Raw genomic sequence first — 19,476 nt, forward strand, 5'->3', positions numbered from 1 at the left:
GGAAATTGGAAAGAGCCAATAAACTAAGGGAAAGCGGCTGCCTCTCCCTGGAAATGGGGGCAACACAATGAAATCAATCATAGCAAGATACCATCCCTCCTACTGATCAGCAAAAACTTCAAACACTTCGAACAGAGCAGAGGCTGCCATCCCAGTGCATGCCCAGCATGTACAAGGCCCTGCATTCGATGCCCAGACTGCAGAAAAGGAAAAAAAATAAGCAAGGTGTGGTGGTACCTGCCTGTAATTCCACATACTCAGAAGAGGTGAGAGACAATCAGACATTTAAAGCCAATCTGAGTAACCTCTTGTTGTCTCAAACCGAACAATAACCAAACAATAGGAGGCTAAGGACAGGGCTCAGTTGTTGCTCTTCCAGAGGACCCAAGTTCAATCCCCAGCACCCACATTGTAAACTCCATCTCCAGGGGATCTGGAACCCTCTTCTAACTCCTCAGGCACCAGGCAGAGACATACATACAGGCAAACACCCATACACATAAAGGAAACAAATAAACCCAAAGAGAAGAGAAGTGAACTAAAGTAAGGCTGATGAGACAGTGTGGTGGGCAATAGTCCTGCTGCCGAGCCTGATGGCCAGAGTTCAATCCCCGAGACTGACAGGTTGGAAGGGGAGAGCCAGCTCCTGCAAGGTGTCCTTTGACCTCCACATGTGGCACGCACACACCTGCCCCACATCCCCAAAAAGAAATAAAATGTAAAAAGCAAAAATAAAACAACAAAAATGAATGAAACTCTATGAAAAGTATGTCAGACACACTTGCTTGTGCTAATAATGGCAGTGTGAACTCAGCCTCCTCAGTGTGCAATCCACAGCAGCTCTCCCAGGAAGACACTGACCTACCACTCCGCATCTGAACACCCACCTACAGAAGAGGGCCAGTCTTGTAAGGACAGACCCAAAGAAGGGCACTGGAAGGTTGAAGGCCATCTAAACACGCACCAGTAGAGGAGCAGTTAGAAAAAGCACAGGCTAGAACCTGATTTCTATTTCATGTGGATGAGTGTTTTGCCTGTACGTATGTCTATACCACATGTGCACCTGGTGCCCAGGGAGGTCAGAGGAGGGAACCGGATCCCCCGAAGTGAGTCACTATGCAAGTGCTGGGAATCAACCAGGGTCCTCTGCAAGAGCAACCAGTGCTCTTGACCTCTGAGCCGTCTCTCTCTCCAGTCCTGAGAACCGGCTGCTGTTAAGAACAACTCAACAGCAAAGTCGCAGCCTGTTCACACTGGCTCTGCAGGTACAAACACATGCCTCTTTCCTATTCTGTGTTGGGGACACCATGCCAGTGGCTTGAAATAAGTCACAGCGAGAATATTTACACCACAGAAATTGGAAAATGCGGGCTGGAGAGATGGCTCAGGGGTTAAGAGCACCGACTGCTCTTCCAGAGGTCCTGAGTTCAATTCCCAGCACCCACATGGTGGCTCACAACCATCTGTGATGAGATCTGGTGCCCTCTTCTGGCCTGCAAGGACACATGCAGGCAGAATACTGTGTACATAATAAATAAATAAACCTTAAAAAAAAAAAAAAGAAAGAAATTGGAAAATGCAACAAACCAGGACCCTCTCCAGTAGAGCTAGTCGTGAACATCTGCCTGCTCCACCCCACAGTGGTCTGGGTGTCTCACAGCATAAAGGTCAGGAAAGAAACACAACAGCATGGCAGAACTGGCTTGTCTGCCTGTTTATGGTTTTTGTTTTGTTTTGAGTTTTGAAACAGGGTCTCTCTCTACCTAGCCCCAACTGTCCTGTAGACCAGGCTGGACACCGACTCACAGAGATCTGCCTGCTTTTGCCTTCCAAGCATTGGGACTAAAGGTGTGTGCCACGACGTCTAGTTTGTGATTTTGTTTTTGAGACAGGCTTCTGTTTTATAGCTCTCCGTGGTACCCAAGGCTAGCCTCAAAAGTATCATCTTCCTGCCCCAGCCTCCTGAGTGCTGGAACCAAAGGCTTGCACTGCCATGCCATTCAAGCTGTTAATAACACACAGCTGAGTACATGGGCTATCGGTGGGTTTGGGGCCAGAAGCCTGAAGTGGAATCCTGGCTGTGCCACTCACAGGCTGGGTGACCTTAGCAAGTCACTTTGCCTCTCTGAGCCCCTATGTTGGTCCATGAAGGAGTTTGATAATAGTTCCTATTTGGTGAACTGTTTCAGGGAGCAATGCCAGGCTACAGTGGATGCTCACAGGGTGGCTATGACCTCGAGGAGAGAGGACAGAGCAACAGGACTGACGCACAGCTGCACAGACTCCATGTTTGACACACACAGATTCCTTTGGTGTTTTTAAAAATAGAATAAACACAAATACATATAAAATAGAACTCAAAATTAAAACCAACAACCAAGTGAGAGGGAGAGAATGTATGTATGGCAGGGAGTGGTGAGGAATGGCATGGATGGTATGTCCCTCTCCCTCACCCCCCAGTTCTGCCCACTACTCACCGTCAGTGAAGAGGGGTTCTGGCAGCTTCCGGAAGAAAGCCTTGAGCAGGCTGCTGATCACATTGAGGTCCTGCCAGCGCTAAAGGAGGAGCAGAGAGGTCAGGACAAGGCATGCTTATCCCAGGTGCCCATATCCCCACATCCATACCAGGTCTAGGAGCAGCCAGGCCACCCAAGTGCCCAGGCTTCCATGTCTGTCCAGAACACAAACTTGACTCCAGCTAGTCCAGTGGGCTCAATACTGCCTACCACAACAGCAAAAGGACCCAACTTGGGGGGCAGAAGTGGGGGAGCTGCCCTACAGAAGCATGCCCAGTGTATCCACACGTGCCAGGGGCAGCCCTGCCTCCCGATGCTCTCCATCCAGCTAAGAGTGACCCTCAGTCCACCCTTTGACCCACAGTCTAAGTGTCCACAGCACAGGCCTCAGTGCTTCCCCTTCCGTCCCTTTGCACACGTTGCCCCTGCTGGACCTGAACTTCTGCCCTTCACAGGGCTGGCCCTCACTCTGTCTCGCTCCCAAAGCCCAAGCAGCCACGGAGGCCGCTACCGGTCATCTGCACTGCACTCCGACTTGCTTCCAGGCGTTTCTTTTTGCTTGTCACTACCTTCCGTGAGGCTCTGCTCCATGAGGGCAGGGACCCAAAGGCTCTCATGGCCCCCAGGAGTGGTTGGCAGTATCTGGGAACACCACACACATGGATGGACGGACACACACACACACACACACACACACACACACACACGCAAAATTTGCCCCAAATGGCCACCGAGCTAGGTATGGTAGAGAAAGTGCTCTACTGAAGAAGGAACCACCAAGTCATTCTGTCCACCAGGGGGCACCAACACCCTACATGCTGTACCTAGGAACTAGGCTTAGCTACCCTCCTGGGAACCACTCAGAACTGCCCAGAAAGCATGGGAACACGGTCAACAGAAGACACAGTCCTATGCACACTCATCATAAAAAGCCTCAGCTTAGTGCCGGGTAGTCCCCAACATCTCTGCACGGACTCCACACAGAGAGAGCACTGACTTCCTGCACACCCCAAAGGACCCGGTGTGAGTGATGGCTGCTACCAAACCGCACAGTTGGCACACTGCTTGGCCCTGCGTCAGGCCAGCCGCCCCTCTCTGGCCCCTCTTCTCCCTGGCTAAGGTGAGCTGATGTATTTCACTTCATGCTGACCCAGTGGAGTAGCTCCTACGTGCCCCTCTCCATTCCTTACCTCTTGCCGGTCCTGAGGAGCGAGCGCCTCTCATCTCCCGGCTGCCAAACCTAAGACCTTTCTGCTCAGCCCTTTCTGCTCAGCCTCCGGTCTCCTGTGACCAGCTTCCTGAGAGCCCTGTCCTTCTGCCCTTCCAAGCTGCTGTCAGTTTGTCTTTTCCCAGACAGCAGTCCCCTTGTTCCAGGCTGTCACATGACCCCACTCAGTCAGGGGCTGAGGATACCGTCAACCCGTACAGGTGATGTGCCATCACCCCAAACTCAATGGGGCCATCTGACTCACCCCCCTCAGCCTCTCTTCAAGCCCCTCTTCCTCATGCAACCAGCAGCTTTCCCTTATGGTTTCTGCCCCTCGTTCCTCCCTCTCTGCCTCTACTTACCCAGGCCCGATGTAGCAGCCTGACCTTCAGTGACCCTGATACCTCAGGGCCTCTTCTCCCCCCACCCTCTACTCTTCCCGCTCTCCACTCACAGCTGTCCCCAAGCCTCAGCACCACTCTGGTACTCCTGACTGTGCCTCCCCAGTGGATGAACTACCAAAACAAAGCTCCCTACTGTCCACTGGCTCAAGGTCAAAGGCTGCAGGAACCCATCACATGCCCTGGGCCTTACTGTCCCCTCCCCCAAACACAGAGGGTGTGTCCACCTTTTGTCCAACCCTCAAGCCCTTCCATGAGGTTTGGACAATGCTGTCATTCCCTGCTAGGGCTCCCTGCCTGCTCGCCTACACCTCAGGAACTCTGGAGGCTGCCCCTGCTCCAGCCCTCAGCAGTCCTTCCTCTTATACACAAGCCCTTGATGACAGATCACTCTTCTTTGTCCCTCATGCCACATCTATTGTTTTCTCTTCCCATCTCAGTGACCCCAATACTCTGTCCCAGGGTCTACTCTGCTTCCCTAGCCAGATTCACAGCTTCTACCCAAAGCCTTTTTCAGTAGTGCCCGTTTGGTCAAACGGAATCCTGCATAGACATCCAAGGCGGGCTAGTGAGAGAGGCCTAAGAGGCAAAGACATTGGCTGCCAAGTGATGACCTGAGTCCAGACCCACATGGTGGAAGGAGAGAACCAATCCCACAAGTTGTCCTCTGACCTCTACACATGTGCCATGGCATGTAGAGTACATGTGGGCCCCTCAACAAATAAATAGTTGTGAAAAAAAAATCCAAGGTAACGTTCAGAGCAAAGCAGGACGGTCTTTGTCCTAGCAAAGGAAGGGGGTCTTGAACCTGCGTCAAAGCCCCTCTGGGACCCTCAGACTCTAGGAATCATCTGAGAACTGCCAGCCACGCTACAGGCTCTTTGATGAGGAGTCACAACCTCTACAGGCCGCTCTTAGCCTCAGCTTCCCTTTCTAGGCTATGGCCTTGGTGGCTGGCCACCCTGAAGCATGGCGCATCCCCTTCCTGCAGGCCAGGGCTCTGCGGGCCTCAGTGGCCCATGGACTCCAGCCAGCACCCCATTTCTTGTCCCTCCTGGTGCTAAAGGACAGCAAAGAGGAGTGGAGGGCAGGAGGAGGAGGGAGGGGGTGGGGGGGTTGGGTAGGGTGGAGGGAACTCAGCAGGAGGCCTAAAAAAGCGCTCACGAGCGGCTTTCTTGGAAGTTCATTCCAGCAAGTGTTCATTCCTCGCTCTGCCCATATTTGACTGTAACTGAGTGAACTCGGCCGTCCCAAGTGCTCATGTAAAGCTGCCATCCAGCCAGGAGGACAGCTGTCCTGCCGGTGGCACATTTCTACAATCTTGGCACTTGGAAGACAGAGGCAGAAAGATCAGCCTGGGCTACACAGAAGGCCCTCTCCGAAAAAACCAAACCAATCAAAACCAAAACGCCTGCCTCTGTCTCAGCACCCACCAGCTCTGGGCTATACATTTCTTTTTGGGCCATCTTTGGGGAGACGCCCACTGGAGCTGGCTGACTGCCGTGGTTCTCAACCTTCTTAATGTTGTGACTCTTTAATACAGCTCCTCGTGTTGTGACCTCTAACCATAAAATATGCTGTTGTCACTTCATAACTGCAATTTTTCTATGAGTATGAATTATAAAGTAAATATATGTGCTTTCTGATAGTCTTAGGTGACCCCATGAAAGGGTTGTGTGACCCATAGCTTGAGAACCCCTATGGCGGAGCCTTGCTTTTGTCTAGGAAGGACGAAGAAACCATAGTGTGGCCAGCAGAGGGCGATAGAGGCCTCCATTTTCTGAAGCCCACTCAAAAGGCAGAATGCCTCCTTCTAGGGGCTGAGGGATGATTTTGTGAATCAAAAGATTTACTACTTACCAATCTGTGACAGCCACAAAGTGTGGGCCCAGAGTCCTCTTCTGCAGAGGGAGTAAGGTTAGCCATTGGTCACAGGAAGGAAGCTCTGTTAACCCCCCCCCCTTTTTTTTTTTTTTTGGCTTTTTTGAGACAAGATTTCTCTGTGTAGCTTTGCGTCTTTCCTAGATCTCACTCTGTAGACCAGGCTGGCCTCGAACTCACAGAGATCCGCCTGCCTCTGCCTCCTGAGTGCTGGGATTAAAGGCGTGCGCCACCACCGCCCACTAACCCCACTCTATAGATGAGGAAATCAGGGCTCAGAGAGGTGGTGACTTGCAGGTCACACACCAAAAGATGGCATCTCCAGGATTTCAAACAGGTCTGTCTACCCAAGTCTGTGCTCCCTCCCTAGCACCTCCCTCCTTACAGCCAGAGCTGAGGAATGAGGCTTCAGGTCAGGGAATGAGGCAGCTGTGGGCTTCGATCATGCCTGTCCATCCTTCACCCCGTGGTCAGGGCCAGGGCTGCAGGAGGGAGCACTGTGTCCTCTCCTCCACCCAGCCTACAACTGCTGTGGGTGCCATGAATCTCCTTTGTCCTGGGAAGGTTTTGTTCTCGAGTACCAGCATCTCCAGAGACTCCCACAAGAGGAGCCACAGTGAGGAAGGAGGGCTTCTGGCTGTGCGGTTTCTGGAGAAGTTGCCAGAAGCCTGAGGTCTGTGGTCAACACAGGAGTTTGAACAGCAGCCTTAAGAGAGAAAGCAGGCCCTTAGTAAGCCTGTTTTCCCAGAGGCAGCATCTGTGCCTGGGGTGGGGGTGGGGTCACAGGTGTGCATGTCTGTCTGGCGAATGATCTGTTTGCTAAGCGAATGAGTCAGCAATGAGTGGATCTCTGAGGCTAGGCCAGCTGAGCTTTCCACCCAAGGATTCATTCTGACAAAAAGCTGAGCTGGTGACCTTCCCTTCTCAAGGCCTGGGGACATCTTTGACGCCTCCCAGCAGGCTCCACCCTTGCAGCCCCCTTAGGCCACCCACCTAAGAGTTCAGGGGCTCTCTACAGGAGCAGCAGAGCCCAGGCAGGGGTAGGTTGTAGAGGCTGGTCAGGCCTGGCCAGACAGTGACCACTGGAATTAGTGGGCACCATTAACTCTGCCTGGAGTTTCAGCCAAAATGGCTTCCAACAAGGGTTCCTGTCATAAAGGGAAGCCTAGAGCAGCCAGCAGGAAGGGGTCTCCAGGCATCCAGACCAGACTTCCTGAGGTAAAGGGTGGGAAGTGAAGGTGAACAAGACTTCTAGAGAGCAAAGCGGAGCTCAGACCCAGGTGCTTGGTGGAGGCCACCCCACAGCCCTATTGGGCTCCCCAAGTCAGCCGGCATCCAGAGCCTACGGTGGGGGACCCTAACACTTCTCAGCCTTGGCATTTTTGTCTTCTTCCTGTGTTAGGGATGGTGCCCAGGGCCTTGGGCGTGCTATGCCAGTGTTCTCAAACTAAGCCATGTCACGGTCCTGACTGTGCCCTCCTGTGTGTTGAGAATGGGGGTATTTGACACCACTACTGGCCCCCACCCCTCGATGCCAGGCTGTCTCATCAATTGTGACAACAGGAAACAGGCCTGTGCCAGGCAGGAAGAGCAAATTCAAGGCCATCCTGGACTTCATAGACTTTGAGTACAGCCTCAGCAATAGGGCAGGGCCTATTTCCAATTCCCAATTGCATTTGGCGTTTTCTCCCCTGGGCCACATTTTGCAGCCATTTGTAGTGACACGTTCTATGTTCTATGTTCCTTAGATGGGTAGGGAGTTCAATACAGTGAAGGAGGGGGCAAATGCCATGGTCGTTAGGTAGTTTGGGTTTTCTTTATGTGAATTTTGGTCTCTTTCTAGAAATATATATATAAAACATATATATAACATATTTATTTGTATATATATATTGTGTGTTTATTTATTTTGAGGTAATGTCCCACTATATAATCCTAGCCTAGAACTCAGATCAAGCTGACTCACACTTACTGAGGTCCACCTGCCTCTGAAGTGCTCAGAGTAAAGGCGTGTGGTACTTTGAAAGCCACGCTCACTGTTGAGTGCTTTTTTGTTTTGTTTTGTTTGTTTTAGATTTATTTATTATGTATACAGCATGTATCCCTGAAGGCCAGAAGAGGGCGCCAGATCTCATCACAGATGGTTGTGAGCCACCATGTGGGTGCTGGGAATTGAACTCAGGATCTCTGGAAGAGCAGTCGGTGCTCTTCACCTCTGAGCCATCTCTCCAGCTCCACGTGTGCTACTTTAATTGTATATATGTTGTATGTGTAGTTATTTCTACTTTCTTTCCATAATTCTTTTTAAACTTTAAGGTAGTATACAAAGTAAGGTTTCATTATGGCATTTTCAGACGTATGTGTCATTGTGCAACCTGCTTCCCTGCTGCCCCCCATCTTCTTTGCACCCCCTTTTATTTCATTACTGAGGCTCGAACCCAGACTGCCAGGCCTGCACAATAAGGCCTTTACCCACTAAGTCATCTTGGCAGCCCCCGCCCCGTCTCTCTGGTCCCCTTCCTCTATCCGAGTAGCTCTCTCTTCTGCCCTCTTGTCACAAGTACTCCGTACCCTCTCCTTTTCCTAGCTCCCCATCCCTTACGATGTGTATTCTTAGTGTATGTATGTGATCTTAGTGTATTCTTGAGTTTGGCTTGCAAGTCTTTTGTTGAGAGTGTTTGTGTCTGCTCATCGGGGAGATTGGTCTGTACTTGGGTTCTTTGTTGGATTCTTGCCTCGTTTTGGTATCAGGATACTCTGGCTTTGTGGGTGACATCAGTGGTGTTCTCCCCTTTCTCTTTGGGGAACCAACAGTTCCAGGAGTGTTGTTAGCTCTTTAAAAGGTTGGTAGAATTTGGCATTTTATTACTGCTCCGATCTGATCGTCTTCATGGGTCTGTTTTCATCGTCTGTGGTCTCAGTTTGTTTATCTGTTTGAATGTAAGTTTTCAAGGTGCTTCCTAAGCTCTTCTAGCTTTTCCGTACTTGTGCAAAATTTACTTCCCTTCCACTCCTGAAAGGGGGTTATGTAGCCCAGGTTATGTGATTGGGGGTAGCCTTGGACTCTTGGTCCTCTGGGATGACAGGTGTATGCCTCCATACCAGGCTAGTTTATTTTTCCAAAGAACCCACTTTTTATCTGACCGACCCCTTTGCTTTCCTAGTCTCCATTTCAAGCGTTCTCTGATCTGCGTCGTCTGTTGGCACCTGTTGCCTGGTGTTTGGCTTATTCTCATTGGTATAAGACCGTGAGGTGCATCCTTCCGATTTAGAAAAACTACTATTGTGTGTGTGTGAGTGCGCATGTGCTGGGGTGCGTGTGGAGGTCGGAGGGCAACTTTGTAGCATCAGTTCTTTCTTTCTTTCTTTCCGTGGGTCCCATTGACTGAACTCAAGTTACCAGGCCAGCAGCTTACCCGACCAAGCCATCTTGCTGGCACCCTCTTATTTTAATGAAGTACTTATTATTGCTGTAAAGTTTCTTTCTTTCTCCTTTTTTTCTTTTTCTTTTTCTTCTTCTTTTTTTTTTTTTGTTTGCTTTTTGGTTTTCTGTTTTGTTTTGTTTTTCAAGACAGTGTTTCTCTGGGTAGCCTTGACTTCTTGACTGTCCTGGACCTCACTCTGTAGCCCAGGCTGGCCTCAAATTCACAGAGATCTACCTGCCCCTGCCTCCCGAGTACTGGGATTAAAGGCGTGCGCCACCACCGCCTGGTATAAAATTGAGTTGAGTTCCCTCCCTGGTTTCCTAGTGAGTCACTAGACAGTGTATTGTTCAGTCTCCAAGTATCTGTGTCGTTTCTTTTACTGTTGATTTCAATTTTTATTGCATTTTGATCTGATAAGATATATGTAACTATTTTGAATCTTTTATATTTGTTAAGACTTGCTTTATGAGAAGGCTCTGTATGAAGAATGTGTCCATCATATCTGTTGAAAGGAGTATTCTGTGGTTACCAGTTAAGCCCATTTAATCTATAGTGTTGTTTACATTTTTTTCTAGTTTTTTTTCTTTTCTTTTCTTTTTTTTTTGAGAGAGGCTTTCTCTGTGCAGCCATTGCTGTCCTGGAACTCACTCTGCAGACTATCCTGGCCTTGAATTCATAGATCTGCCTGCCTCTGCCTCCCAAGTGCTAGAATTAAAGGCACCATGTTTAGCTAGATTTTAAAAATAATAATATGTACCTGTGTGTTTATGTGTGTATGTGCATGCAGTACCCATGGAGGCTGGAAGGAGGTATAGGGTCTGCAGAAGTTACAGGTGGCTGTGAGCTGCTCAACATGGGTAATGGAACCAAACCCAGGTCTTCTGGAGAGCAATAAGTGCTTTTAACCACCAAGATATCTCTCCAGCCTCTTTTTGATTTATTTGTTTGGTTGGTTGGTTTTTCAAGACAAGGTTTCTCTGTGTAGCTCTGCTATCTTGGAACTTGTTCTGTAGATCAGGCTGGCCTCAAACTGGAAGAAATTCACCTGCTTCTGCCTCCTAAGTACTGGGATTAAAAGTGTACATACACCACAGCCACCCAGCTAGACCATCTTTTTTTTTTTTTTTAAATTTATTTATTTGTTATGTATACAGCATGCATGACTGCAGGCCAGAAGAGGGCACCAGATCTTATTACAGATGGTTGTGAGCCACCATGTGGTTGCTGGGAATTGAACTCAGGACCTTTGGAAGAGCAGTCAGTGCTCTTTTTTGTTTGTTTGTTAGTTAGTTAGTTTGTTTGTTGTTGTTGTTGTTTTGTTTGTTTATTTGTTTTTCGAGACAGGGTTTCCCTGTGTAGCTTTGCGCCTTTCCTGGAACTCACTTGGTAGCCCAGGCTGGCCTCAAACTCACAGAGATCCGCCTGGCTCTGCCTCCCGAGTGCTGGGATTACAGGCGTGCGCCACCACCGCCTGGCTGCAGTCAGTGCTCTTAACCTCTGAGCCATCTCTCCAGCCCCAACCATCTTTTTTAATAAAAAAATTTTTGTGTGTATAGATGTTATGCCATGAATGCCAGAAGAGAATGTTGGATCCCTTGAAAATGTAGCCCAAGCTGCCCTCAAACTCACTATATAGCCAGGATGACATTGAACCTCCATGTATACTACATGTCTGGTTTCTGTGGTGCTAGAAATCAAACCCGGGGCCTCATGGATGCTAGCTAGGCAAGCATGCTACCAACTGAACTACATCTTCAACTCAAATAATTTTTATTATTAAGTTTTCTGGTCCAGAGACAGTGGCTTTTTTGTTCCGTGCTGAGTAACGAATTCAGAGCCTGTGCACGTTGGGTGAGCACTCTGCCATCCGAGTCATCCATCCCCAGCCAGCTCTGTTCACAACGTGCAACCCTTCTTTATACTCTGTTTTGAAGCTGACTTATTATACACTAGAATTGCGACCCAGTGTGTTTTCAGCTCCCATTTCCTTGATGGACTGATGTCTATCCTTTGACTCTGTCTGTAGTAATCTTGGCCGATGAAGTGTGTTTCTTGGAAACGGATAACTGGATCTTACTATTATTTTTTTTAATCCAGCCAGCTGGTCTCCGTTCCTTTATTGATGGGTTGGGATCATTTACATGAAAGGCAATAACTGAGTGGTGTTTACTAATTCCTATCATTTGGCGGGTTGGGTTATTGTTATTGTCCTTTTCTCCCCAGTACTATTGAGGATTTTTGGGGTTTATTGCTGGACCTTTGTGTGTCTCTTCCTCGTGAGAGTTACTCTTTCGTGTGTTTTCCTGATTGAGGCTCTCTTCCTCTCTGTGTTGTGTAGAGGACTCCTGTGTCTTCTGCAGTGCTGGCTTGTCTGTCAAGAGCTGCTGTAGTGTGTGCATCCTGAAATGTTCTCACTTCCTGCAGTGTAAGCCGTAGCTCTGCTGAGCCCCAGTTAGCCGCTATTTACATGCTTCTCGGGCTGGACAGGCACAGTTCCATGCTTTGCTGGCTTCTGGCTAGCTGGTGCGAGCGTCTGGGTATTTCTGATGTAGATGAGTCTACATTTCCTCTTACCCCGTACAGTATTGTTTCTTTTTATTTTTACACGTCGCCTGTAATCTGTCTTGAAGAGGTTCTTGCTGCTTGTTTGGGGTTCTCTTTGGGTGTCCATTTGTTCTCTAGATCTGACAAATTGTCTGCTGTATTCAGAGAATAGAGTCTGTATGCTTTGAGTTTTAATCTCGGCTCCCTCTGTCCTGTGACTGCTTCGTTTTGGTCTCTTGATCATGAGTCAGAGTTCCTGGCCACTGTGGTCATGCTCCTGTTTTTTCCTCTGATGTTAGACTGTTGCATTTTGTCCATCTGTCCTCTGTCTTAGTCAGCAGCTTCGATGGAACACCATGACCAACCTGGAGAGGGAAAGGCTTGTTCTACTGACATTTCCACATCACAGTCCTTCTTCAGAGGAAGTCAAGGCAGGGACCTGGAGGCAGGAAATGAAGCAGAGACCATGGAGGAGTGCTGCTTACTGGCTTGCTCCCCATGGCTTGCTCAGCCTGTTTTCTTATAGAAGCCAGGAGAGGCACCTCCCACAATGGGCTGGGCCTTCCCACATCAATCATTAATCAAGAAAATGCCCAACAGACTTGCCTATAGGCCAATCTTAAGTGAACATTTTCTCAGTTGAGAGTTCCTCTACTTTGTGTCTGTTGGCATAAAACTAGCCAGCACATCCTCCACCCTGACGTCCTCTCTGCTCCGTTGAATCCTCCAGCACCTGCTTCCTACTGTGCCTTTTATTGGATTTTCATTTCCAACAGTTCTATTTTCCCCAAATCCATTTTTAGTTTTGGGGTTTTTTTCTTTTTTCTTTTTTGGTTTTTGGTTTTTCTGTGTAGTTTTGGTGCCTGTCCTGGAACTCGCTCTGTAGACCAGGCTGGCCTCGAACTCACAGAGATCCGCCTGCCTCTGCCTCCTGAGTGCTGGGATTAAAGGCATGTGCCACTACCACCGGCTTGTTTTTTTGTTTTTGTTTGTTTGTTTGTTTGTTTGTTTTGCTAACCTTTTCCTTTACTTTGCTGACTCTCCTCACCAGATCCTAAATTGAGTCTATCTGCCTGTTATTTGTCCTCTTTTAATAACTGATTGTTTTTTTCTAGTAAACTTATCTAGCATTTTACTATTACAGTATCTCGTTCATATATATGTGTGTATATACTATATATGTAATGTGTATGTTTTGCCTGTATGTATGTATGTGCACCACATGTCTGCAGAGGGTATGGAAACTTCTAGAACCAGAACTACAAAGGTGTTGGCCTTGTGGGTGCTAGGAACTGAACCCAGATCCTCTGCAAGAGCAGCAAGTGCCCCCAGCCACTGAGCCATCATTCCAGCCTTACTCCAGAATGTCTGGTTTTGGAAGAGTCTGTTGGCAGGTTTTTCATGTTTCTTGGTTTCTTCCTGTACTGTGGTTTGGATGTCACTTGCTGTGCTATTTGAAGATCCCTTGAGGGCTCAGTCCCCAGTACCACTAAGAGAAGAGAAACAAATTACTGTAAAAGCAACAGTGTCAAACCATGCTGGAAGCCGGCCGCGGTGGTGCACACTTTTAATCCCAGCCCTCCGGAGGCAAAGACAAGCAGATCTCTGAGTTTGAGACCTAGTCTACAGATTGAGTTCCAGGACAGCCAGGGCTACACAGAGAAACCCTAACTCAAAACAAACAAACAAACAAAAGAAGAAAACAAAACAAATCAAACTGTGCTAGACGCAGGAAATACTTACAGTTGACTAATGCTCACTGGTGTTTGCTAATGATCAAAGTACTGCAGAAGGTTTTATGTAGTTAAAGATTATTTCAGGCAGTTGTAGAACTATTAAGTGAATGAGGTAACGGGAAAATAGAGGCTGAACAAGGTTAATAAGTGAAAGGAAAAAAGAAGAAATGGAGTAGAGAAAAGTCTATTAGAAAAAAATTAGAGAAACTAAAAAAAGAAAGAAAGAAAGAAAACAAAGTTTCCCAATATTAAGAAAGTTCGAACATAAATTCTGGGCCAGTGGGATGGCTCAATGGGTAAAGAAGCCTGCTGCCAAGCCTGAAGACCTGAGTTCAATCCCTGGGATCCTTAGGAAGGAGAGAACAGACTCTCCTCACAAAATATCCTCTGATAAACACACACAAACACAATACACAATGTTTTTAAAAATTAAATAAATGTGGCATGTATGTGGTGCACATATGTGTGTGCAGGCAAACACACAAATAAAAAGTAAATAAATCTTTAAAAAATGAAAATTAGCTGGGGTGGGGTGGGGTAGGGTGGTGGCACACTCCTTTAATCCCTGCACTCAGGAGGCAGAGGCAAGTGGATCTCTTGAGTTCAGGGATAGCCTGGTCTACAGAGTGAGCTCCAGAACAGCCAGGGCTACACAGAGAAACTCTGTGTGGAAAAATCACAAATAAATAAATAAATAAATAAATAAACAAGCAAACAAATAAATATTAGGTAACAAGAAGAAGTAGAAGAAGAAATAAAAACAAGAGCTTTAAAAAAATAATAAACGGCGCACACCTTTAATCCCAGCATTCAGGAGGCAGAGGCAAGTGGATCTCTTGAGTTCAGGGATAGCCTGGTCTACAGTGTGAGATCCAGCACAGCCAGGACTATGCAGAGAAACCTTGTCTCAAAAACCAAAATCAAACAAACAGAAAACAGAGTCCTGCTGGGTAGCCCAGGCAATACAGACTAGGTCAGCCTCAAGCTTGCAATGAGTCTCCTGCTTTGTTCTCTCAGAGAGGGTGAGCCACCACCCTGGGCCCTCTCCCAAGACTTATTTCAGGGAAGATGTCTGTTTTGCAGCATGAGGACAGATTCCTGAGTTCCTTGCTGCTGCCAGGGAGCAGTGCGCTGGGCCGTGGCCAGAGTGCTGCGTGACCTGCCTCGCCTCTTCTCTTTACACGCTTTCAACAGTGTTCACCCTTCACTGTATTTAGAGTATGCTTCTGTCTTTTGTTCCTTTCCACACACTCTTCTAACCTTGTCCGCACATTTCTCCTTTGTGATGAGTCACCTTTCTTTGTCCCTTCTTCTTTTTTTACTTTTGTTCTGATTTCCTCTCCTCTATGCTTTTTGGTAGCGTTTTGACTTTATTTTGTGTTTCATTTTTTTTAGTTTGCTTGTTTGTTTTTTAAGAAGAGTAGGGGATGAGGAGTCTGGTGGGGAGCACAGAAGGGTTAAAAAGGAAAACTGAGGTGCTTGCCAGTTCTCTGCAGTGGGCGGCGCTGTCGGCTGGCCTTGTGGTCCACTGCCTTTCCCAGGGTTTATGTTGGTGTCGATCAAGACTGTGTTGGACAAGCTCTTTCCAGAGCATCTCTTTACTTTAGTTGACCCCTGTCTATGGCCACACTTAGCTTTGCCACCTGTAGGACGGGCAGATTTTTCTAGCCTTCTTGAGACCCCTAAGGTGGGGGGTCTTCCAGATGTGGGGCTCTTCCAGATGTGTTGGGGGTATGGGAAATAACCTCAATACAGAGATCTGCACAGGTGGAGGACTGTCTTCCACCTTTTAAGGCCTCCTCAGCGATGCTCTTCCTGCTGGAGGATGGAGCTACTGGTGTGAAGTAAAGCCTTGGAGTTTTCAGGTTCTGCAGCAGTGAATTCAGATAGGTAGCTGCTGAAATGATTCACTCTCGAAGCTGAGGCTCAGGGCTTAGTCTCAGCTCGTGAGATCTGCTCCTACCCAGGGTGGGGTCGTGTGCTTCTTGCCTGAACTGAGCCTACAGCAGCCCCCACATTCACTTTTCAGACTCAGGGGGTTTTTTGTTTTGTTTTGTTTTTCAAGAAAGGGTTTCTCTGTGTAGCCCTAGCTGTCCTGGAACTCACCCTGTAGATCAGGCTGGCCTCGAACTCAGAGATCTGCCTGCCTCCGCCTCCGGAATGTGACCACTTTTTAGACTGTTAACAGGCAACTCTCTGGCTTTCTATAGCTGCCTTTGGGGTTCTTACCCTGGGACTGGGGGTCAAATCCAGCCTCCCTGACTGGCACTGCCCCTTGTTGTCAGGCTTCACGGGATGTTTATATTTTGAGACTTGTCTCCCATAAGCAGGCTGGCCTCCAACTTGCTAAGTAGCTCAGGATGATCTTGAACTTCTGGTCCTGGTTTATGCCATTGTAGAGATCAAACCCAAGGCTTTGTACAATTGAGCTACATCTCCAGCATAGCTCAGGTGCTTGTTTTCCAATGTTTATTATGTACATGGGTGTTTACCTGAATTATGTCTGCAGAGGTATTGGATCCCCAGGAACTAGAGTTACAGGTTAGTTGCCATGTGGGTGCTGGGAATTGACCTCTGGAAGAACAGCCAGTGCTCTTAACCACTGAGCCATCTCTCCAGCCCATCTTCATTTGTCTTGATCACACTTGTCAAAGATTTGTGTATCTCTTTTTGCAAAGCCTCATTTTAAACATCTTTTGGTATGGTTGGGTAGTTCAGGTCTGTTTCTCAGCACTCCAGAGGCTGAGGCAGGAAGATGTCTGTGACTCTACATTGTAAGACCCTGTCTCAACCACCACAACAAAAATTCAGTGTCTTTTTACTTTGCACTTTATTTTTGCCCACTCTGAGATTTTTCTTACCTCTTGTATCTTCAGGAGTCTCTGGTTTTTACCCCTTAGCTCCAGTGAGTAGGACTCTCCGCTCAGCTGCCCCAGCTGCCTCTATTTCCTGACGACTGGATACAAGGTCACAACTTTCTTTAGTTCACCTTAGCTCTTTTTCTTTTTAAAGAATTTGTTTATTTTTATGTGCATTGGTGTTTTGCCTGCGTGTATGTGTCAGGTCCCCTGGAACTGGAGTTACAGACAGCTGTGAGTTGCCCTGTGGGTGCTGGGAATTGAACCCGGGGTACTAGACGCACTTCAGTTCACAGCTCTGGGAGACTCTGACAGCTCACCCTAACCACCTCCTGGCACTCATAGTCGACATTAGACTTCCCTCTGGGATGTCCTGTGGGTCTGGACAGATGTGCATGGGATCCTCACTGTAGTGTCATACCATCCTTGCCACAGCCCTGGCCCCCCAGTCTGCTTTGCCTGCACCCCCACAACCCAGTAACCACTGCTTCTTACACTGTGCCATGGTCTGCCTTTTCCACAGTGTTGTAGCTGGAGTCACTGGTCATTGGGAAGCCCACTGGTGACAGAGCAGTGGTTCCAGGGGTGCAGGCGTGTCTTTTCATGACTCAGTGGCTCTTTTCTTTTTGCTGTTTTGCTTGTTTGCTTTTGAAACAAGATCTTGATGAGTAAACCAAGTTTGCCCTGGAACTTGCATCCATCCTCCTGCCTCTGCCTCCCAAGTGCTGAGATTACATGTGTGTGCCAGCATCCCTGGCTCTGATACTGAATAAAATCCCATTGGATATATGATGGTTTATGCATGCGTTCCTCTCCTGAAGGATATGATTAGTCAGCTCTCGGTCATTGTAGTGAAATATCAGAGATAATTAACTTGTGGAGAGAGAAGTTTATTTTCACTCCTGGTTCTGAGGTTTTGGGTTCATGTAAGTACCTATGTTGCTTTTGGCCTCTGGTGAGGTACTACACTGTGACTGTAGCTGGAGCAGAGAGGAGAAAGACTTCTCACCTTATTATTAGCCAGGGAGCAAAGAGAGAGAGGGAGACTGGGAGGCTGGGTCCCACCCTCCCCGGCAGCGGTGTGCCCACGAGGCCCCACCTTCCAGTAGAGCCACCTGAGAGCAAGCCTTTAATGTATGGGCCCAGGAGGGACTTGTCCAGACCACAGCAAACAGCTTGACTGCCCTCAAGTCTTAGCCATTACAAACACAGCTGCTTCAGACAGCTCTGTGCACACCTGTGTGTGGACTTTCCATGCCTTGGGTTAACACACGCGAGCACACCTGCCAGGTCACACCCAGAGTGGATTTAGCTTAGTAAACAACCAGATGCAGAGTGGCCTGCCGTCTCGTCCCAGCAATGAGTGAAAGCCGAAAGTTGATGGTTTTCTAGTCTTCCTTTGTTTTTCGTTTCCGCCCTGTCTGGTCCTGAGGTGTGGAGCCTCACAGAACTCACAGGGATCCCCCTACTTCAGCCACCCCACCACACCGAGTCTTGTTGCAGCTCTTGTGGTCAAGATCATTGGCCTCCTTCTAACAACTGCATGGGCACTGTGTTGTTTAATCTGTGTGTCCTGGGGGATGTCTGATATGGGGCCTCATTCACATGTTTGCCTACTGGGCATTGAACCTACAGCCTCCCGCATGCTAGGCAAGGGCTCTACCTCCGAGCCCCAGCCCCAGCCCTCACACACTGCTTTGTCGTCTGTTTTTTCTTGGGTGGGGTATCCAGATCTTTGGCCCACGTCTGTTTATTTTCCTGGTTTGAGGCTGAAGAGCTCTTTGTGTATTTTGCATATGAGGCCTTTATTGGATGTCTCTTTGCGAATATGTTTTTCTGCTCTATGGTTTGTCTTTGCCTACTCCCAATATCTTCTATAGAGAGAAACTTCTCCTCAGAAAGTCCACTTTATCACTGATTTCTTTCATGAATATGTCTAAGTGTCGTTTGGATTGAGGACATGGAGGGTTTCTCTTCCCGGGTTTTCATGGGTAATGGTGTTCTGATGTCACTCTGTGTACCATGACATGTTTCTCCAATGTCAAGTCTGGAAGGGGCTTTAGCTCTTGCAAAATTATCACTAGTTCTTATTTCACTCCATTGTGAGTAGAGGACACGGATTGTGCAGTTCAGACTCTGAAGAGCCATTGGAATCCCACAGTGGCCCAGGGTAGGCTTGACTTCTGAATGGTTTGTGTATGTTTTTATTGATTTTTGTTTGTTTGTTTGTTTTGTTTTGTTTTTCGAGACAAGGTTTCTCTGTGCAGCTTTGGGAGCCTATCCTGGAATTCCCTTTGTAGACCAGGCTGACCTAAAACTCACAGAGATCCGCCTGCCTCTGCCTCCCAAGTGCTGGGATTAAAGGCATGTGCCACCACTGCCCTGCTTCAGTTTATGTTTTAAAAGAATGTATTTTCTCTAATTGAGGGCAAGGTTCCAAGTATGTTCACTAGTTCAGATTTGTCTATTGAGTTGCTAAAGGAATCAATATTTTTGCATATATGTATTTTAATATTTTATATGTATGGGTGTTTATCTGCATGAGTGTCTGTGTACCCATGTGTGTGCAGTGCCTGCAGAGGCCAGAAGAGGGCACCACATTCTCTGGAACTGGAATTACAGCAGATTGTGAGCCGCCATGTGGTTGCTGGGAATCAAACCTGGGTTCTCTGGAAGAGCAGCCAGTGTTCTTAACCACTGAGCCATCTATATAACCCCTGTGTATACTTTTTTAGTCTCCTGCAGATCTATGAATATGTGTGTGCTGATGCATTTGCCTATGTGTGCACATCTGGAGATCAGAAATGGACAGTCTCTTGCTTTATCACTCTCCATGTTATTAATAAGGTCTCTCACTGAACCTTGAGCTCACTGTGTCAGCCAGGCTGGCTGGTCAGCAAAGCCCTCT

General features: G+C 47.9%; 1 protein-coding gene across 1 annotated transcript in view; it reads left to right on the plus strand.

Moving 5' to 3' along the window:
• The window catches only part of Arhgap23 (Rho GTPase activating protein 23), an 87,236-nt gene that overhangs the window by 55,594 nt on the left and 12,166 nt on the right, over positions 1 to 19,476 (plus strand). Inside the window, exons 19-21 of the mRNA XM_036195296.1 lie at positions 1,196 to 1,265; positions 2,461 to 2,575; positions 2,972 to 3,090. Of these exons, the coding sequence (XP_036051189.1) occupies positions 1,196 to 1,265; positions 2,461 to 2,575; positions 2,972 to 3,090 (304 nt within the window). The remainder of the gene's footprint in view (positions 1 to 1,195; positions 1,266 to 2,460; positions 2,576 to 2,971; positions 3,091 to 19,476) is intronic.

This window comes from Onychomys torridus, chromosome 8, assembly GCF_903995425.1.
Source record: "Onychomys torridus chromosome 8, mOncTor1.1, whole genome shotgun sequence".
In the NCBI taxonomy this organism is placed as follows: domain Eukaryota; kingdom Metazoa; phylum Chordata; class Mammalia; order Rodentia; family Cricetidae; genus Onychomys; species Onychomys torridus.